General features: G+C 40.3%; 1 protein-coding gene across 2 annotated transcripts in view; it reads left to right on the top strand.

Moving 5' to 3' along the window:
* Window positions 1-22,644, top strand: part of LAF3 (Amidohydrolase family) — a 35,413-nt gene extending 12,769 nt beyond the window's left edge. The window contains exon 14 of one of the 2 annotated variants that reach the window (XM_028233883.2): window positions 22,145-22,644. In XM_028233883.2, coding sequence (XP_028089684.2) covers window positions 22,145-22,319 — 175 coding nt within the window. In that variant the 3' untranslated portion in view covers window positions 22,320-22,644. Of the gene's footprint in view, window positions 1-13,870; window positions 14,200-22,144 lie in introns of those variants that run through there. The other variant, XM_028233884.2, reaches the window with a different exon arrangement.
* Window positions 22,645-22,905: the final 261 nt, after the last annotated feature.

The following is a 22,905-nucleotide window of genomic DNA, read 5'->3' as shown; positions in this document are numbered from 1 at the left end:
TTCACGCCAGACGATGAGCTCTATCTTTTCCCTTGCGCCGAGACATTTTTAGGGATAATAAGGGTAAGGACTTAGTTCCCCCCCCCAAAGTCCTTTCTTTATTGCCTTACTTAGCAGTCTTTCTATTGATCTGTTCTAATGTTTTCTCTTTGTTCTTGCAGCCCTTCCTCAGCCCAAAAAGAATTTTCGCCAGTACTACATGCCGAGCAAAGACTTGGTTCGCCATCTCGGCTTACCAATTAAGGCACACAAAGCTCCTCTTCTACTTAATTACATCCCTATCTACTGCAGTCCTTTGCCCGACGTTCCCAGAAGAAACCAAACTCCACATTCTGCCATAACTCCTCCAGTTGCTTCATCTCCAAGGCCAGATCAGGCCTCCACGTCCTATCTTGCAGATTAGCCATCCACTTCTGCTCCCCAACTAATTCCTCCTGCCTAACGCCAACACCAACGCTAACGCCGAACTCCTCCTAACGCCCTTGCTGGCAGAACTTGCAGCTGTAGACGCCGAAGTCCGATTTTCTCGACCACCGACCCATCCAACCCTCCCACTACCTTGCCAGCAATTTACTTTGGCACTAGTGTAACTGTTGCCGCAACTGTCAAAGATATAGGCGACAAAAGGTGGTTGCCGAAGACCTTCTTGCTGATATCCCAAGCAGAGTTACCATCCAGTCCTCTTCTCAATCCCAGCCAAGGCAAAAACCCAAAAGGGTTAAAAAGGTAAATGCCAAGGCCACCATCACCCAGCTTCCTTTAGATTCTGAGAAAGACCCGAAAGATTCAGTCCCCATATCCAAGCTTGCTGTCACGACCCGAACCCGTCCCTATGGGTCAAGGCCATAACCGGCCAGTAATCATGAGATTACCTACGGCCTCAAACCAATAAAACTAAACTCATTGAAGTAAAGGGGCCAAACGGAAGCAAAATTTAAAACTTTGTCCATAGAGTTGTGCTTATATGCACACCATAACATTCCAAACATTTATATGTTAACAACTCACATCAAAATATGTACTAACACAGAACACTGTACATACAGGATCATACAAGTTTAAGTCAGTCGAACCCAAGACTTATATACAAAAGTAGTCCAATGCTTTCGCCAACATAACAAAACTATGAACAAAAGACAAAAGCGCAGACAGTCTCGTGCGTGAGATGTTTGGGCTGACTCCTCAAAACTTTGACTGTTTCTCACAATTTCACCGAAGCTGGTTCTGGACGTCCCTTAGCTCACCTACATGTACATGAATGAGCGTGAGCGAAAGCCCAGTGAATAATATCAATAAGGAAGATATATAAGCAATCTTTGAAACAGTTACAGCAGACGGCCTTTGGCCCAATCACTTGTATCAATCAGCCTTCGGCCCAATCGTATATGTCATTCGGCCTTCGGCCCAATCATTGATGTCAATCGGCCTTCGGCCCAATCATTTATGTCAATCGGCCTTTGGCCCAATCATCTATATCAATCGGCCTTCGGCCCAATCATTCATGTCAATCGGCCTTCGGCCCAATCATTTATATCAATCGGCCTTCGGCCCAATCATTCATGTCAATCGTTGTCCACTATTCAAATTAATGAACTTACAAAACTTACGTACAAGTAAACAGTTGGACAATAACATATCTTAAATATCTTGTTAAGACATTACTCACAGTGATCGGTTGGTTGGTTTGCCCTGGAGCTCGACCCTACACATTCCATGAACACAAAAGGGTCACAAACAATTCAATCCGCTCTAAATTCACATTTTCTTCTTTAGGCTTCATTCTTATCTCTTTAACTCAATTACAATGCTCAATGTATGCTTAAGAGTACTTAGAAGTGAAAGAGAACAGAAAACGAAACACAGAACGTCTTTTCAAAATTTCAAAAAACAGGGTCCCCGCTCGAGCGTGGACTTCCCTGCTCGAGCGGACCCATGAGGTCTGCAAAAGTTCTGGTTGCATCAATTTCACACTCGAGCGCGAACTCGGCCGCTCGAGCTGAAGATCTGTCTACATAGCTCCCCGCTCAAGCGGAAGCCATGTCTGCAAAATATGCTGGGAGCTCGTATTTTACGCTCGAGTGGCGGTTTCCCCGCTCGAGCGGACATCAAGAATTCTGGGTTTTCCAGAATTTGTTCTTGAGCTCAATCCGACCTCCAAAGGTTCCAAACTCAAAATTTTTGGCTCAAACTTCAAATATATTTATGCTATCATGATACAAACACCAATTTGCATCAATATGGAGCTCAATTTCATATATCAAACACATGCATGTCCCAATTGACACTAAACTCATTTTCAATATGCAAATTCATGCATTCAAAGCTCCTATTCTTATAAGTTGTACATGCATGTGATGTATTACCCTTATTCACAACCTAGATGATGCAAATGGTGTTCACTCTCATGAAACTCAACAAAAACATACTTGCATGTATGATTTAACACTTATTTTTCCATATTCAACTTAATACATGCTTGATTATGCAAAATCATGGTGATCCTATGCATGCATGTGCATTTTAACTTCAAATTCATCAACTAAAGCACAACTCTTGTTATTGATCACCAATTAATCTTTAATTTACGAATTATAAATTCAAATTCATGAATTTACTCACCTAGGAGCTTTAATCCTCCAAATTAAGGTTAATTCTTGAGCTAGCCTTCAATTTATTCAAGCTTCTTGAGCAAATCTCAAATTATTTCTCTCTCCCTCTCTCTAGCTGGCCCTCTCTCTATTTTAGAGCTCAAGATTAGCCAAAATGCAACAAAGGAGGAGAATTGAGGGTGTAGTGCCCTTATACAACAAATCCCACTAATTCAATATAATAATAATAAATAATTAGGCACTGATTCAACAATTTAATCAATTTAATCTGGTTCGAATCCATTTTTCAATTGCACTTCATCGTAGGCTCTAAAAATTATGCCAATCACAATGGCGTAATCAAATTCGATTTCTGTGGCCGATAAGGCCTTCGATTTAATTTCCAAAGCAGATAATCAAACAAATATTCCTACGGTGAACAGATAGAAATTCAAAACCACATATTTTCACATAATGGCACACAAAATCATATTAAACACATAATCATACTCATATTAAGGACCAATTAACATAATACAGAACATGGGTATTACACTTGCCGAAGCTGAGAAGAGACATGCTGAGGTTGAAGCATCCGACCCTCCGTTATTCAAGAAGCCGAGGTCTGAGGGCGCTGAAGGCTCGAGTTCTTCTCACTCCAAGGAGCCCTGGTCCCTTGTGCTTATGGTTGGGGATCGTCCCATGTCGGCTGATGATAGTGTGATAGATAGCATCCAAGTCGGCGTTGCTCTCTCCACGGCTATTCTCCTACCAGCCGATATGGTTCGAATGTCCCAGATCACTGAATACAAGAACTTTGCGCTCATGATGCCATTTTGTTCTGGTAAGTCCTTAACCTCAAGTGTTTTCTCATTCGATTTTTTCATCTTTATATTTGTACTAAGTCAGGAAGTTTTTCTAACTTGTCCTTTTTTCTGCAGGCCATTCAACATGTTCATTCTTTTGTAGTTAAAGCCGAGGAGGTGAAGAAGGAATTAACGCGCAAGACCAATGAGTCTACCAAACTTCTTTCTTCACTGAATCGGGCCGAGGCGCATGCTCGACAATTTATGGACCAGGCAAAGGCTACTTAGGCTGCTTAAACTCTAGTCGAAGAAAAGGTTGAAGTCGTAGAAGTTGTCGCCGAAGTCGCAAATGCTAAGGCCAAAGAGGTTGAAGCTAAGACGGCCCAAGCCGAGGGTGAATTGATGGAGGCCATTAAGGTTGAAGTCGTAGAAGCTGTCGCCGAAGTCGCAAATGCTAAGGCCAAAGAGGTTGAAGCTAAGACGGCCCAAGCCGAGGCTGAATTGATGGAGGCCATTGCCACAAAAGAAGCCGAGATGAAGGCTGCTAATGAGAAGGCCTATGCCGAGGGGGCTACCGATGTTCGCGATGATTACAAAAAACAAGTGAGTTTGGCCCACAACGAGGGCTACTACCTCGGCTGGATGGATGGCCGCTCTAAAAAAGCTATCTGTCCTCGAGGACTCTTCCCTCCGTGACATTAGCTAGCTTGCCGTTCCATTCCCTCCCTATCCAGTAGAGTTCAAGAAAGAAGGCGATGAAAAAGATGCCGAGGTCAAGGAAGCAGTTGAGGTTGGGGTCACTGCTGGGGATAAGTCTCTCATTTTGAATGATCAAGTCCTAGACTTGACTTAGGATGAGGAGGTGGAGGTCTCCAAAAGTGCCTCTCCCAAGGCCAGTCCTAAGACTAAGGTTAATGTCACGCCCTAAGCTCTGTGACAACGCCGCACACTCATATAAGTGAGCATGCAAGGCTAAGAATCCAATCACATAACCCATAAAATAAAATACTCAAATTAAATCCTTAATTGTCATAATGCCAAAATCCATAAAAATAAATAGTTCTCATATGAAATGCCCACCAAATCCACTAATTTAATCCACTAACAAAACAATAATCCAAGTACTTAAATCATGGTCCTTGTAAAATAAATTGATGAATGTAAAATAAATTGATGTATATTATTGATAGATTTTTTTGATGTTTACAATGATTGATATATATAGAAGAGAAGAAGGTAGTAGGTGAAGGTAGGTGAAGATGTAGTAGGTGATGGTAGTAGGTAGTGGTAGGTGTAGTAGGTGTGGTAGGTGAAGGTAAATTCTAACAGCCCCCCGCAAACTCAAAGAGGACAGAAACTAACCAACTTGAGTTTGAAGAGAGGAACAAAACAAGAAAATACATAAAAATAAAAAGAGGATAGGTGACACTGTATGGTCGTGTCAGACCATTGGTGAAGACACTGGATGGTGGTGTCATAACGTTGTAGAGGACACTGTATGGGGGTGTCATAACGGTGTAGAAGACAGTTTATGGGGTCATGTCGGACCATTGGAGAAGACAGTTTATGAGGTCATGTCGGACCGTTGGATGCAGACAATGTTGTGACAGTTTACGGAGTCTTGCTGGACCCTTGTAGAAACTAACCGGAATCAATGTCGGGACAGTTTACAGAGTCTTGTCGGACCCTTGTAGAAACTAACCGGAATCTATGTCGGGACAGTTTATAGAGTCTTGTCGGACCCATAAAGGAGCTAACCGGAATCAATGTCGGGACAGTTTACAGAGTCTTGTCGGACCCTTAAAAAGTCGCACCCTCAAAAGGTGTGCCCAATTCATAAAAAGGCGTGCCATCAAAAGGCGTGCCATCAAAAGGCGTGTCCACTTTATCAAAAGATGTGCCATGAAAAGGCGTGCCAGTTTGTCGGGCGTCAAGAGGCGCGCGATGCGCGTGGCTGCCTTGGCTATATAACCAAGACGAAGGCAGAGGCTGAGGCAGAGAAAAACTGAGAGAAACCTCTGAAAAATCCTTCGTGTTGCTGAGAAAGAGAGTTCCTTGTGCTGAGAGAGATAGTCTGTAACACTTTGTTGCCCAGAAAATGGCCTCGTCTTCCCGTGGACTGCTCACCCTCTTTCCCGACCTCAACGAGTCAACAAGAGAGAGAACTGGAGCGGTGGCACTGGAACCTCAACCGAGTGCCCCGGAGTTTACTCCGCTGAACTTTCCGATGCGATCTGTGGAGCAAAGAATGGCAGTGCAGTCGGATGTGGAAGCCAATCAGTATACATTAAAGTCATGTGTGGAAACCATGACTGCGGTGACAAACTTGTCGAACAGGCTGCAGAGTAGGGCAAATGAGGTGCAGCAGTTAAACTCCCAGCTGGCTCTGCTCCAACGCATGTATAAGGATGCGCGAGCAGAGATAAGTGTGCTAAAGGCGGAAAATAAGGAGCTGAAGCGGAAGGCCACCGTGATGTTCCGATTTGGAGGTCCGCCGTATGCTGCAGTGGAGGAGTATGGGGGAGTGAACTTGCCCGGCGGCGTGGAAAACACGGAGGCCGGACGAGCACGGGACACCCAAGATAAAAGTAAGAAGAAGAGACCTGCAGCTGAGTAGAGAAGGGAAAAGAAAAATCCCACTGGGGGTGTGGTTGTTTTGTTGGTGTGTCTGTTTGTTTTTTTTTTTTTTTTTTTTTTTGATGTAAAATGGTGAACGGGGTAAACCCCGACATGAATAAAAGGAGTGGTATGCAAGTCGTCTTCGTCTAAAGTTGTTTTGTGTTTTGTGTTTTTTTTTTTTTTTTTTTAATAAATAAATAAATAAATAAATAAAATAAAATAAAATAAAATAAAGAAATGGGGCAACGTGGGTGAGAGAAAAAGTAAAGAGAGAGAGAAAAGCTGTAAAGTGTTTGGTGACAGCTATCTTCTGTAGGTTCTGCTCATGGTATACTTTCTTTAATGCCTCGTGATAAGCATCTTTACAAATGTGCTCATGCTCTCAACAGTGTTGCTGCAATTCCTAGACGTGCAACTGTTGTAAATTGCTGCAGCCAAAACCTTGAATATGGTTGTAATAGGGCTTCCATGAGGAATTTTGGTCCTGTAAATAGAGCAAGGATCCTTGGTGCTGTAAATAAGGGGAGCCAAGGAGGAAGACTGGGATAGAGATTAATATTGTCGCAGAGGAGATCCCAAAACCCCATTGCTTGTCGCATACATCCTTCTCGAATCCGCGATTCTAAAGACCTGTGAAGAAGATCGAGTACGAGGACTTGAGAGCAAAGCCGTCGAGCAAGACTAGGATGCGCCGATCGGTAGAGTTTTCGGGAGAGAAGGAATGGCAGATGATTGGGAGAAATGAGAGAAAGATGAGAGAAGTGATCGTCTTTTGACGGAGGAGCCGCACATGGTGCAGCAATGGGCGGCAGCGGAGTACCCACCGTGTTCTTCCATTTCTTGTGAGTGTGCTGCTGTGTGTTAGAGATCAGTTATGGAATTTGTGGCAGCGGAGTGAAGGTATATGTAGGGGTCCGGCGGGCGGCCAAGGCGAGGCTGCCGCCCGCCGGTGAAGCAGAATTATTAGTTTCTCAACCTTGCTCTGATACCATGTAAAATAAATTGATGAATGTAAAATAAATTGATGTATATTATTGATAGATTTTTTTGATGTTTACAATGATTGATATATATAGAAGAGAAGAAGGTAGTAGGTGAAGGTAGGTGAAGATGTAGTAGGTGATGGTAGTAGGTAGTGGTAGGTGTAGTAGGTGTGGTAGGTGAAGGTAAATTCTAACGTCCTACTCTCGGCACTCCCACATGTAAAAAAAAAGATCCCGCGCAGCTCTACTCTTCAGAATCTGAAAAAAAAAATAAGGGTAAGCTAGATAGCCCAGTAAATAACCAACCATCACTGCTAGCTGGATCAAGTATACAAAAATAAATAAATAAATCGATAACCAATAAATATAATTTTTTTTCTATAGTTCAATAAATGAACAATTATTTGTAAGGTGGTTTTATAGCTAAAAATAAACAATGTACAATACATTTTAAATGAAAAGCCAACAAGATAATTCAAAGTCGTTGTTCAAATCGATGGTTCGATATTCAGATGGTTCGATGATTTGATTCACAAAACCCAAGTCTTATTGACTACGGTCACATAGCCCGTGACAAGGCCCAGAACCACACATAGGCCGGTGGTAAAGCCCCAAAAGAAACTAGTTTCTGTGCCAATAAATAACCCCCATTGACTAGGGTCCAAATCATAGTCAGACTAGAGTGATGTTCAAAATTCAAACAATACACAACTTTTAAATAAAACATTCGATATTTTTAGAATAAACGTTTAGTACAATTTTCAGAATAGTTTCACCAAATATTCAAATAATTTTCATAATAATATTCGATGTTGTTTTATACTTGACCCATATTTTATTTTAAGAGAACACGAAGGCTATAAATAAATATTTATAATTTTAAACGATTCGATAGGAATAAAAATGAACCAACAGTGATAGAGGGTTACTTACCTTCAAACCGCTAAAATAATATTTTCCAAGCTAATCTCAATTTACCAAGATCCACCTCAATCTCACAAACCTAATAAAATATTACACTGCATAAATAATTATTATGTGCATCCATCCATCTCTTCTTGTAACAATAATAGAATAAATTAACCCAATAGTCTATTAGGAACTCCCACAATTTAGCATCAAAACAAAGCCATTACGGTTTCAGAAATTCTCAACCCATATTATTCTATTGTTGTTTATATACACGTAACAATTTGTAATTGCTTGTAGTCAATCGTGTATCCCACAAATACACCACCATTAAACTTAACCCATCACATATCAATCTCAAAATATGAACCACCCAAATGGGATGCAAAATACACTCTAAAATTGAGCAAAATTGAGACCCCCAACATAGACTATATCAATATATCTATTTAATCATATATGCCCATAAAATCATCTATCGATATATTAACACTAAAATCATAGATAGGAATACAATAAAATAAATCTTACCTAAGTGATGAATAAAGCAAAACCACCACTCTTATGAATCCTCCCTCTTCCTTGGTTTGGGTTTCTTTTCTTTAATTTTAAACTTTTCCAAACCCTTGCTTGCTGCCTTCACCTTCAACTCTTCCAAACCCTTTCTGCAGCACAAGCCTCTCTTCTCTTTTTCTTTTCTTTTTTCTTTTACCTTCTCAAACCCTAGCCGCCTATGGAGCAATTCACAGCCTCTGTTTTGTTTGTTCTCCAAGACTTAAAGCCACAATAGGTGGGCTTATTAACCTAATTTCGCAAAGTTACAAAATTACCCATCTAAGTAATAGGAAATATAATGCCATCTCATAACTAATTCTTTGATATTAATAAATGACCCATATAAATTAATTTAATTACTAATCTATCCAATAAAATAATCATATTTAAAACTTGGGTATTACATCCTTCCCTCCTTAAAAGAAATTTCGTCCTCGAAATTTGACATACCTGTAGTCTCAAAAAGTTGTGGATACTTTTGTCTTATTTCATCCTCAAGTTCCCAAGTAGCTTCTCTTTCCGAGTGATTTAAACCGTAACGTAGTGGATGACTCGACGCCTCAAAACCTGCTCCTTCTTATCAACAATTCTTACAGGGTGTTCTTCATAGGTCAAATCCTCTGCAACGGTGCATAATCAATCACATGATTGGGATTCGGTATATACTTCCTCAACATCGAAACATGGAAGACATTATGAACTCTAACTAGTGAAGGTGGTAGGGCAAGTCTGGAAGCTACCTCTCCCATTTGATCTAAAACCTCAAGTGGTCCAATAAATCTAGGACTCAATTTACCACGAACACCAAACCTCATTACTCTTTTCATAGGAGACACCTTAAGGAACATATGGTCTCCAACCCCAAACACCAAATCGCGTCTCCTGTTATCTGCATAACTTTTCTGTCTACTCTGTGCAATGCGAAGTCGCTCTCTAATAAGATTGATCTTGTCCACTATTTGTTGCACAATCTCAGGCCCTAACAACTTCCTTTCGCCCACATCATCCCAATAAATAGGTGATCTACACTTTCGTCCATATAAAGCCTCATATGGTGCCATCTGAATGCTCGCATGATAACTATTATTATAAGAGAATTCCACTAAGGCCAAATGCTCATCCCAAGAACCTCCAAGATCATTAATACAGGCCCTCAACATGTCTTCCAAGGTTTGAATAGTTCTCTCTAACTGTCCATCAGTTTGAGGATGAAAGGCAGTGCTAAAATTCAAACTAGTGCCCAAAGCTATATGCAAACTCCTCCAAAACATAGATACAAATCTGCTATTTCTATCAGACACTATGGTCACCGGAATACCATGCAACTTCACAATCTCCTTGATATACAATTTTGCAAACTTCTCTAAGGAGAACCCTACCTTAAAAGCTAGAAAGTGAGCGGATTTGGTCAATCGATCGACGATAACCCAAATAGCATTGTTACCACCTTGGGTCCTAGGCAACCCTGTCACAAAATCCATGGTAATATGTTCCCACTCCCACTCGGGAAATAGGAAGGGGTTGTAACTTACCTGCAGGTCTCTGATGTTCAACTTTCACTTGTTGACATACCAAACATTGAGCAACATACTGAGCAATTTCCCTCTTCATATTATTCTACCAAAAGTTCCTCTTCAAGTCTTTATACATTTTAGTGCTCCCTGGATGTACAGTATACCCTGAACTGTGAGCTTTTCTCGGGATTTCTCTCTTGAGCTCTAAATCATTAGGCACACATAACCTCTCTCCAAATCTCAAGGTTCTATCTTTATGCATACAAAATTCCATCTGTAGCCCTATTTCCATTTCAGCCTTAAGTTTTTGCAACTGAGGATCTTTTCCCTGAGCATCTTTAATTCTATCAATCAATGTGGGTTGAACTCAAAGGTTTGCCAACTGCACTCCATGGTTATGCCATTTAATCTCGATATTTAACCTTCGCAAGTCCTCCAAGATATTCTTTTGGTTAGTGATCAAGGTAGCTAAATTACTCGGCGTCTTTCTACTCAAGGCATTGGCCACTGCATTGGCTTTTCCTGGGTGATAATTGATAGTCAAATCATAGTCCTTTAATAGCTCCAACCATCGCCTTTGCCTCATATTCAATTCTTTTTGAGTGAAAATATACTTCAGACTTTTATGATCAGTGAATATCTCACATTTCGCCCCATACAGTTAGTGCCTCCAGATTTTCAATGCAAACACCACTGTAGCCAACTCCGAATCATGCGTAGGATAATCTGCTCATATGGCTTCAACTGCCTAGATACATATTCCACTACCTTATCGTTCTGCATCAGGACACAACCCAAGACCATCTTCGATGTATCACTATAGATGGTAAAACCTTCATCTCTGGGCGGAACTATAAGTACTAGAGCACACACTAATCGACTCTTTAGATCCTGAAAACTCTTTTCATAATCATCAGACCATTCAAATTTAACCATTTTTTGTGTTAAACGAGTCAAAGGCATAGAAATTCGGGAAAATCCCTCAATAAACCTTCTATAATATCCTGCTAAACCCAAGAAACTACGAATTTCAGTGACACTAGTAGGCCTATTCCACTCTACCACTGCCTCACTTTCTTGGGGTCAAGAGACACCCCGTCTTTAGATATCACATGACTCAAAAATGATACACTCTCCAGCCAAAATTCACACTTCCTTAATTTAGCAAATAATTTATTCTCCCTTAATAACTACAACACTATTCTCAGATGTTCTTCGTGCTGCTCTTTACTCTTTGAGTACACAAGAATGTCATCAATAAAAACTACCACAAACTGATCTAAGAAGGGTTTAAATACTTTGTTCATTAAATCCATAAAAGTTGCAGGCGTATTGGTCAACCCTAACGACATCACTAAAAATTCATAATGCCCATACCTAGTTCGAAAGGCTGTCTTAGGTATATCTTCCACCTTAACCTTCAACTGATGATATCTAGAACGAAGGTCAATCTTAGAAAAGACTTGTGCTCCTTGCAATTGATCAAATAGGTCATTTATCCTAGGCAAAGGATATTTATTTCGAATTGTCACCTTGTTTAACTCTTGATAATCAATGCAAAGGTGAAAACTACCATCCTTCTTTTTCACAAATAAAACGGGCATACCACAAGGAGAAACACTAGACCTAATAAAGCCCTTATCTAGTAACTCTTGTAATTGTTCCTTCAACTCTTGCCCCTGATTTTCTTCGACTGCTTGAGAACCACTACCAATATTAGTCACATTCCTTCACCGATTATTATTACTAGTCCGTCGATTCGTTTAACCCTGGTGTGTATTCCTAGCCATATTTGCCAATGTCTCCTCATGTTTCATTGCAACTTATATGTATCAATAATAAAACCTCATCTTATTCTATTCTCAAGTCCCTATAACATGTAAATAAAATTAATATTATATCAAATTATAAGCGTTCCCAATACTACATCTACCCAATCTCACCACTATTTTATACCAACTTTTAAAATTACAACCTGGCTCTGATACCATAAAATTGTCACGCCCCAAGCTCTGTGACAACGCCGCACACTCATATAAGTGAGTATGCAAGGCTAAGAATCCAATCACATAACCCATAAAATAAAATACTCAAATTAAATCCTTAATTGTCATAATGCCAGAATCCATAAAAATAAATAGTTCTCATATGAAAATGCCCACCAAATCCACTAATTTAATCCACTAACAAAACAATAATCCAAGTACTTAAATCATGGTCCTACTCTCGGCACTCCCACATGTAAAAAAAAAGATCCTGCGCAGCTCTACTCTTCAGAATCTGAAAAAAAAAATAAGGGTAAGCTAGATAGCCCAGTAAATAACCAACCATCACTGCTAGCTGGATCAAGTATACAAAAATAAATAAATAAATCGATAACCAATAAATATAATTTTTTTTCTATAGTTCAATAAATGAACAATTATTTGTAAGGTGGTTTTATAGCTAAAAATAAACAATGTACAATACATTTTAAATGAAAAGCCAACAAGATAATTCAAAGTAATTCGTTGTTCAAATCGATGGTTCGATATTCAGATGGTTCGATGATTTGATTCACAAAACCCAAGTCTTATTGACTACGGTCACATAGCCCGTGACAAGGCCCAGAACCACACATAGGCCGGTGGTAAAGCCCCAAAAGAAACTAGTTTCTGTGCCAATAAATAACCCCCATTGGCTAGGGTCCAAATCATAGTCAGACTAGAGTGATGTTCAAAATTCAAACAATACACAACTTTTAAATAAAACATTCGATATTTTTAGAATAAACGTTTAGTACAATTTTCAGAATAGTTTCACAAAATATTCAAATAATTTTCATAATAATATTCGATGTTGTTTTATACTTGACCCATATTTTATTTTAAGAGAACACGAAGGCTATAAATAAATATTTATAATTTTAAACGATTCGATAGGAATAAAAATGAACCAACAGTGATAGAGGGTTACTTACCTTCAAACCGCTAAAATAATATTTTCCAAGCTAATCTCAATTTACCAAGATCCACCTCAATCTCACAAACCTAATAAAATATTACACCGCATAAACAATTATTATGTGCATCCATCCATCTCTTCTTGTAACAACAATACAATAAATTAACCCAATAGTCTATTAGGAACTCCCACAATTTAGCATCAAAACAAAGCCATTACGGTTTCGGAAATTCTCAACCCATATTATTCTATTGTTGTTTATATACACGTAACAATTTGTAATTGCTTGTAGTCAATCGTGTATCCCACAAATACACCACCATTAAACTTAACCCATCACATATCAATCTCAAAATATGAACCACCCAAATGGGATGCAAAATACACTCTAAAATTGAGCAAAATTGAGACCCCCAACATAGACTATATCAATATATCTATTTAATCATATATGCCCATAAAATCATCTATCGATATATTAACACTAAAATCATAGATAGGAATACAATAAAATAAATCTTACCTAAGTGATGAATAAAGCAAAACCACCACTCTTATGAATCCTCCCTCTTCCTTGGTTTGGGTTTCTTTTCTTTAATTTTAAACTTTTCCAAACCCTTGCTTGCTGCCTTCACCTTCAACTCTTCCAAACCCTTTCTGCAGCACAAGCCTCTCTTCTCTTTTTCTTTTCTTTTTTCTTTTACCTTCTCAAACCCTAGCCGCCTATGGAGCAATTCACAGCCTCTGTTTTGTTTGTTTTCCAAGACTTAAAGCCACAATAGGTGGGCTTATTAACCTAATTTCGCAAAGTTACAAAATTACCCATCTAAGTAATAGGAAATATAATGCCATCTCATAACTAATTCTTTGATATTAATAAATGACCCATATAAATTAATTTAATTACTAATCTATCCAATAAAATAATCATATTTAAAACTTGGGTATTACAGTTAAAATCGCCGAGAAGAGTTTAGAAGATACATTGCTGGAGATTGACGCTGAGATAGCGGCGAAAAAAAGTGCTTCATTGGCGCCCGAGGTCGAAACACTCCGGCACCATTGCCAAAGACTCTAGTACTTAGATTTTTTTCCTTTTTCTTTGAACTGTCTTCTTTTTAAAAAGTTGTAATCTTTTTGTGTTGAACAATGTTAGTTTCATTTTGGTCGACATGCTCACTGCCTTGTAACTTGAACAAGTTTCTTTTTTTCCAGGCCGAAGTGCCTTTTTGTTTTTGAACAAGTTTCTTCTTCTGAATACATGCTTTACTATTTCTTCTAAGCGTTAGATGCTTCTCTCTTTAAGTTTTATCTGTCTTCACTGTCTTGTATGTTTCCATACTTAGAATATTTTTGTACTTCTCTTAATTACAATTTTACTTGTATGCTCACTTCGGGTTTGCACAGCTCGGATCAACTTTATCTTGGGTGCACCATTAGTTGGTCATCTCGAATGAAATTACCTCGGAGTTTACCTTTTACTGTGATCTCGGCTAATGGGCACCCTACAAAAATTATTCAACAAGTACTGCTTCCTTACTTGTACTTGCTGTCTTTTATCAATACTTCATTCTTTTAACCCTTCCAAGTTTTGGCAAACTGTTTGGTTATCTTGGGTAATAAATACCTTGGGTAACCCCTCATCTGGTTACCTCGACTGACTCCAACTTGTAAATTCTTTAAAAAATTTTAACAAGTGTCAAGCATATTCTTGCTTCCTGTCCCTTAATGTGAACCTAAGTATCACTTATGTTCACATTAAGCATTCATCTCTGACTTTGCTGAAGTTTGAATCCAATAATTTTTAGCCAAGGTTCTCTACCTCGGTGTCTCTGTTAATCTGATTAGTTTGGACTTGGTTCAACTCTGCCATCATAGCAAGTCTAAGTTATTTATCATGTTTCCTTCGAAAATATCGCCAACTTAGTTCAACTCTATCATTTGGTAAGTATAATTCAACTCTACACATGATAAGTCTAAGTTACTCGTCATGTTTCATTCAGAAACATCACCGACTTAGTTCAACTCTATCATTTGGTAAGTATAATTCAACTCTACCAGATGATAAGTCTAAGTTATTCGTCATGTTCTATTCGGAAACATCACAAACTTAGTTCAACTCTACCATAGGCAAGTTGAATTCAACTCTACCATATGGCAAGTCTAAGTTATTCATCATGTTTCATTCGGAAACATCGCCAACTTAGTTTAACTCTATCATTTGGTAAGTATAATTCAACTCTACTAGATGATAAGTCTAAGTTATTCGTCATGCTCTATTCGGAAACATCGCAAACTTAGTTCAACTCTACCATAGGCAAGTAGAATTCAACTCTACCATATGACAAGTCTAAGTTATTCGTTATGTTTCATTCAGAAACATCGTCATAAGACTGCTCAGCCTTATTGCACAAACTTCAACAGGAATAAAAACAAAATCCAGCTAGCGTTTTATTATAACGTCGGCTAATAATTACATAAATCTCAAAAAAATAAAAACTAATGATAGAAAAACTTCAGATTGCAAGTGTTCTAGGGTTGTGGCAACTCTTTGCCATCAATATTTTCAAGCCGATATGCCCAATTGTTGGCAACAGAGATGATTCTATAAAGCCTCTCCCAATTTGGGCCAAGTTTGCCCTCCCTAGGATCTTTCTTGTTGCGAACGATTTTTCTCAGGACGAGGTTCCTAACCTTGAACTCTCTTGGTTGACCTTTTTGTTGTAAGCCTTAGAAGCTAAATTACTGCTGGTATGTCCCCAATCGAATTGTTGCTCTTTCTATTCTTTCTTTCAATAGATCTAGATCTCGAGCTAAGAATGCCTCGTTGGTCCCATTCTCCACTCCCTGGGTTCTGATTCCAAGGATGCCGACCGCTAGTGGGATGACTACTTCAGTGCCATATGCGATGGTAAAAGGGGACTTCTTAGTTGATCTTCTCGGCGTGGTTTGATATGCCCACAGAACAGTGGGCAATTCTTCCACCCACTTGCCCTTAGCTACTTCTAGCCTCTTTTTAATCCCATTCAAGATGGTCTTGTTGGATGCTTCTGCCTGACCATTGCTTTGAGGGAAACTAGGAGTAGAGTAATAATTTTTTTTATCTTGTACTTTATACAAAAGTTCTTAATTAGCTTACTGTCAAACTGGGTGCTATTATCTACTACTATAGCCTTTAGGATCCCAAACCTGGTTATGATGTTCTTCCAGATGAAATTCTTTACATCAATGTCTTGAATCTTTGCAAGAGGTTCAATCTCTACCCATTTTGTAAAGTAGTCTGTGGCTACTAATAAGAATTTTTTTTGTCCAGTTGCCTAGGGCAGTGGTCCCACCAAGTCCATGCCCAACTGGACAAATGGCTAAGGACTGGACACTGGGTTCAGATTTGTTGCTAGTTGATGTATCAAAGGTGCAAATCTTTGACACTTCTCACACTTCCTGACATAGGCTTCAGCATCCTTTTGCATGTATAGCCACCAGTATCCCTAGGAGATGGCTTTATGAGCAAGTGACCTGCCCCCGACATGACTTCTACAAACTCCGTCATGGATCTCATATAAAAAGTCCTTTACTTGAAAAGGATGCACACACTGTAGTAAAGGTCCAGTGAAAGATCTTCTGTACAGGTGGCCTTCTACTAATAGACAGAACCTAGCCGACTTCAACCTGGTTTTGTGTGCCTCATTTTTGTCCTCTAGCAATCTGCCCTCTTTGAGGAACACGACTATAGCGTCCATCCAGCTAAGACTCATCTCTACGTATATTGTTTCATACTCCGTTATCAAAGGTTCTACACTTAGGCCTGACAAATAGTCAACCATGATTGTGCTTGGTTCCCCTGACTTTATTGTACTAGCCAAGTTTGCCAAGGCGTCGGCATGGCTATTATCATCCCAGCTAACCTGCTGTAGTCGACAATTCTCAAACAATGTTAGCAGCCTGACAACCTTTTTGACATAGGCTATCATCCTTTCATCTCGGGCTGCATACTCGCTCGTTGCTAGATTAGTTAGGAGTCACAAAAGACACCACCTCATCGACTTTCATGGTTGTTGCTAGTTTCAGTCCTGCAATCAGCGCCTCATACTCCGCCTCGTTGTTTGAGGCCTTGAACTCCAAATGAATAGATTGCTCAATCATTCGCCCATTTAGAGATACTAACACCACTTCTGCCTCCGCTTCTTGACGGTTTGAACTTCCATTAACGAACAGGTGGAAGAAGTCGCCGATGTAGATGTCGCAGGGTTTAGGTTTCTGTGTTGCTGATGTGGGGTTCTTTAGCTCTAGTTGGGTTTCCTCTGGTTCTCCTGGACAACCTAAGCCGCAGCTCACCGAAGCCCGACGTAGGATGGCACCAAGGGTGAACTCGGCCACAAAGTCGGCCAAAATTTAGTCCTGGATTGTTGTTCTAGGCCTGAATTCTAAGTCATACTAGCCCAGTACCACTGCTCATTTGGCTATTCTGCTTGTCAAATCTCTATGCTGCAACAAGGACTTTAAGGGATGCTCAATTAGCACCACAATCTTGTGGGTTTGGAAGTAGTGATTCAACTTTTTAGAAGCCATTACCAGGGCTAGTGTTAACTTCTCCAAGGGCAAGTACCTGGTTTTTACACTTGCTAGGGTTTTACTCACATAGTATACTGCCTTTTGTTCTCCCTCATCTTCTCGGATTACCATTGCACTCATTGCTTGGTCTGAAACTGCCAAGTATAGGAATAACTCCTCTCTAGGTATTAGATTTGACAGAACTAGAGCTGTTGTTAAGTACCTTTTCAAGTCGGCCAAGGCGACTTCGCACTCTTTTGTTCACAAGAAATTTGTGGCATTCTTCAACAATTGAAAAAATGGTTTACATTTATCATAACTTCGGCTGATAAATCTATTTAGGGCTGCTGCCTTGCCGGTCAAAATTTGGACCTGCTTGGTCAATGTTGGACTCTTTAAATCAAGGATGGCCTTGATTTGATCTGGGTTTGCCTTAATGCTCCTTCTGGTGACGAAGTATCCCAGGAACTTACCAGACCCAACTCCAAATGCACATTTCAAAGCATTGAGTCAGCGCCGATATGTTCTTAGGATATCAAAAACTGCCTTCAAATCGGTTAGATGGTTCCCAGGCTCCTTGGTCTTCACGACTATGTCATCAATGTAGACTTTTACTGTTTTCCCAATCAGATGCTTAAACATCTTGGTCACTAACCACTAGTAGGTTGCTCCTGCATTTTTTAACCCGAAAGGCATTACCCTGTAACAATAGAGTCCTTCCGGGGTGATGAATGCTGTCTTCTCTTCATCTGGGGCATACATTGCTATCTGATGGTAGCCTCTGTAATGCATCCAAGAAGTTCATCCTCTCATGCCTTGAAGTGGCATCTACTAACTGATCAGTCTTAGGCAGTGGGAAACTGTCTTTGGGGCAAGCCTTATTTAGGCTGGTGAAGTCCACACAGACTCTCCACTTATCGTTCTTCTTTTTCACTACCACTGTGTTGGACAACTAGGTCAGATAGTGTACTTCTCGGATGGCCTGGGCTTCCAGTAGCTTGTCCATTTCCTCTCCAACTGCTTCCACATGTACTAATGTCGGCCTCCTTGCTAGCTGGATCACAAGTTTAGCCGAACTGTCTACATTGAGCTTATGGCAAGTGACCTCAGGGTCAATGCTAGGCATCTCATAGGGCGTCTAGGCAAACACTTCTATGTTTGCTCACAGAAAAGCCTTAAACTCCTTTTCTTCCTCCTTGGCTAAGCCTGAGCCGAGAAGAAAGAAACGTTCCTTATCACCTTCTTGGATCATAATCTTCTTCAAAACTTCCTCACTCTTGTCGGCTGGTTCTTTTCCGACATCATCTAGGACTTCAATGTCCTTGTCTTCAATTTCTATTGTCTCTACTTCTCGTACGTTGCAGGTGGACTTTATTGCTGCCATGGAGCAATTTTTTGCATGTACTTGATCTCCTCTGACCTTCTTAATTCCATGCTCAATTGGGAACTGTAACAACTGGTGCAACATTGAGAGAATAGCCCTCATTGCGTGCAACCACGGTCTTCCCCAAATAACATTATAAAGGGAGGGGGGTATCAATTACTGTAAACTCTGTGCTTACCTTCTTCGTGCCTGCCTGGACCTCCAAATTCGTGGCTCCCAGAGGCTACATCGGCGTTCTGTTGAATCCAACTATCGGGTTGTTGGATTGTTCCAAATCATCTGGGTGAAGGCCAAGCTCCTTGTAACATCTAACATACATGATGTCACAAGAATTGCATTGATTAACCAGTATGTGCCTCACCTGGCACTCTCCAATCTTTAGTGTTATAACCAGGGCATCGTTGTGTGGATGCTACACCATATCCAGGTCTGCCTCAGTAAAAAAAATCATTGGTCTCTGGTACTCATTTTTCCTAGGCTTGTTTTGCTGGACCTGATACACATGCTGGAGGTGCCTCACTTTCTGAGATTCCCCTCATACATAATTCTCATTGACCTTTGAGTGAATTACATTGATTACCCAAGATCCCTCTACTTGCTGCGGTAGCGGTGGTGGAGGTGGTGTTGCCGGTGCCTGGGGTGGCCTTGCTTGCTTTTCTCTTGTCCTGACCTTATCTACTAGGTCTCTTAGGTGACCCTGTCTGACCAGATCCTCCAAGTGTATCTTCAATGTCGTACATCCTTGAGTCAAGTGTCCATCCTCATTATGGCAAGCATAATACTTCTCAAGGCTCCTTCACATAAACTCGCTAGGGATCTTCTTCGGCGCTCTGTAATATAGTTGGTTTCTAATCCTTTCCAGAACTTTGTAGACCAGGATCCTGAATACCGTGGTGACTGCCTGTGCAGTCCTCAACCCTATTTCCTGCCTGTTGAAACCAGTGTTACCTCGGCCTCGCTTTGGCGAGCTGCTTCTCTTAGCCTACTCTGGTGCCTTTGCTCCATGTGTGCCTTTCTCTGTTTTGGCATATTTCTCAATTCGTGTCATGAGCTCCTTCATACTCTTTGGTAGAGTTTTTGTAAGTGACTTTCAAAGCAGACATTCATCCTCCAAGCAATTTTTGAAAGATACGACCGCTAGCTCCTAGTTGCATGCCGGTATTTGGTTGAACACCTCATAATACCGTTTGGCATAAGCCTTGAGGCTTTCACCTTCACTAATGTTCAAAGCCAACAGGGAGTTTACTCTTAGTGGCTGCAACTTATTTGTTACAAACCTGGCCACAAACATCTCGGTCAGGCCTTCCCAAGTCTTCACTGTTCCTTTCGGCAACTTGTGGAACCAATCTGATGCGATTTCCCCAAAGGATGAAGGGAACATCTTGCACAATAACTGCTCATTCCTGCTATACAAAACCATTAAGTTTAAATATAAGTCGACATAAAAGTTCGGATCAGACTTATCATCATAAATCTGGAATCTCGGCATATGGAATCTTTTTGGGGCCTCAAATCTATCCAACTCTACTGAGAACGGCATTCTCGGCTTGACGGGGATATTACCTCGACGTGGAGTCGCTTCCTCTGGAGGTAGTCCCTCAGATCCTCCTTCGTTCGGCTGGGACAACTATCAATAAATTTTAGCCTTTTTGGCGCGCTGATCCCGGCATCACTGTGCGTCTTCTTGGACTTCTCTTTATTCACCGTATCAAAGCAAAGTCCCTTCCCCTGGATATGCCGAGATTCTTTAACGTAGGTCCCCTTGGTTCGTGGTGTCTTCTGTGACTCACCTCTCACCGACTCTACTCGCCCGACATCCCGTGAAGGTCGATATGAGCGCTCATTTTCCTTGCCATGCTGCGGGACTGCTGGGATTGTTTTCTGCCCCCCTTTCTGGGCATCAGTCTTGGCCGCTACTACCAGCATATCCTGCAACGGGAATGGTGGTTGCATCACGTTGTTCTGTATCATGAAGTTGACAATCGATTGTAGGTCTGCCAACTTGTTTTCCATTCCTTTCATCTCGTCTTCCCTCCTCAGGCAGCTATCCTTCCATACCTGGAGGTCGTTTTCGTTGTAATACTCATCTCAGCCTGCTTTCTTCGGGCCATTCCCCTCTTTGCCGACGTCATTCTCTCCAGGATTCGGATCCTGTGTTTCTTTATTACGGTTTTTCTTTCCCGACGTTAGGATCTGCATGTTCACAACTCTCATTATTAATGTCATCCCCAATCTTTTCTTCCTGTCCGTCGTTGGCCATCTGTTCTCCTTAAATTCCCACAGACGACGCCAAATTGTGGGTGTTGATTTCCGACCACACAACCTAAAGGGGAACTCAGCTGGAGAGCACCGGCAGAATAGATTAAGTCCAATAACCTGTAACGAGAAGATGAGAATCTAGCGGTAGTTCGTCCACCCAGGAGTACTCTGACGATCAAGTCAGTAATTAATATCTCTCAAATATAGCAAATTGTGTTTAAACTCACAAGAAAGAACTTACCTCAGACCCACGAGGGTGCCTTGTTTTTATAACCAACAGTGACCTGATCCCATTAGAAGCCTCACTTTAATGGACTCAGGTTCAATGCTCATTCTAGACCCTCATCTAGATAGAGATAAACTCTTCTTGAGCCTTATCTTTATCCAGACTAAGATCCTCCTTTGTTCTAGAACTCTTGTCCTTTATCTACTTATCTCATCTTCTTATCTTGGATTCTGGTATCTCCGTATACAATCTCGGCCTAGCCGAGATCATCTCGGTGCATGATCAAGCCACGTGGCACCTCGACTGACACTTCGGCGTCACCTTAGCCAAGTGTTATCATTCACAAAATACGTCCCCACAGTTCTATCATTTAATTTTATTTTCTAGGGGCAGTGTAGGGGGTATTTGGGAGCATAATCTGAAATGGGGAACAAAAACACAAAAACAGATGGTGTAGATTCAACTAATGGTCGTCCTAGCTTTTGTGCTGCATGAAGTGTATAGTGTGCATTATTGAAAAGAACAGGTAGAAGAGTTCTAACTCAAAATTAATACATTTTCTTTACAAGGCACATATAATTCAGTTGGGAAACTAAACTGATTCTTTAGTGAACACGTGAAATCCCATTTTGTAAGGTTTACGCTGCAATGATTCATTCATAAATTGTAAAAGTTGTTGGTTAAATGGGATTTTTTTCTTTTTGTTTGGTAACAACAAACTTTACATCATCTGATCCTCACTATTTTGAATCTGTTTCCATTTACAATTATTTCTCATCATTGCTGATATGAAAGTTCCCATGGCAGGTACACAATCTCAGCTGCTCGTGCATGCTTCCTTGACGAGGATGTGGGCTCGTTATCTCCAGGAAAGTTTGCAGATTTTGTTGTGTTGTCGACTGATTCATGGGACGACTTTGTGGCAAAAGGATCTGCATCTGTCAAGGCAACGTATGTTGGTGGCGTACGAGCCTATCCCTGAAATCCATGGGGTCGAAAGTGAAGATGATCGAAATCGTGTACAGTAAAAACAGATTGTGGCAAAATGGTGAAGTCTCTAGGTTGATCATTTAAAAGGAGGCACATGATCTTTCTATTATGTCCTTGAAATAGACTAGTAGCATTCAGATGTTTGTAATATACACATACTTGGTTGACTCATGCTAAATTGTCGATAAAATTGTATTAATAAATGTTGTAGAATTGCAAATTGTTGTGTTTATTTTTTGTCCTTGGGATTTGAGGATGTGTATATTATTACTCTATTTATGTTATTATGTGATGACGGGGATGTAAATTGTTTTCAATTTTTTTTTTATTATTTTTGAAATAATTACCAAAAAATGTTATTTGGAGGGGAAAAAAAATAAAATGCAGAATCTATTTTTTTTTTTTTTTTATTTTTAAAACCTACAGTTGGAATGAAAAGTGAATAATTATAAAATCATGATTTTTTTATTTTTATTTTCTCTCTCTCTCTCTCTCTCTCTCATCCCTTCACCTCTAGCCTGCTTCATAGCCTCTTTCACCTACTCTTACATTCTTTTGACAACCTTCATGATCAATGG

The sequence above is a fragment of the Camellia sinensis genome, chromosome 5, assembly GCF_055761805.1.
Source record: "Camellia sinensis isolate YWXY chromosome 5, ASM5576180v1, whole genome shotgun sequence".
Taxonomy (NCBI): Eukaryota; Viridiplantae; Streptophyta; class Magnoliopsida; order Ericales; family Theaceae; genus Camellia; species Camellia sinensis.
The sequence above is the reverse complement of the archived record's forward strand: the minus strand, read 5'-3'. Positions and strand labels throughout refer to the sequence as shown.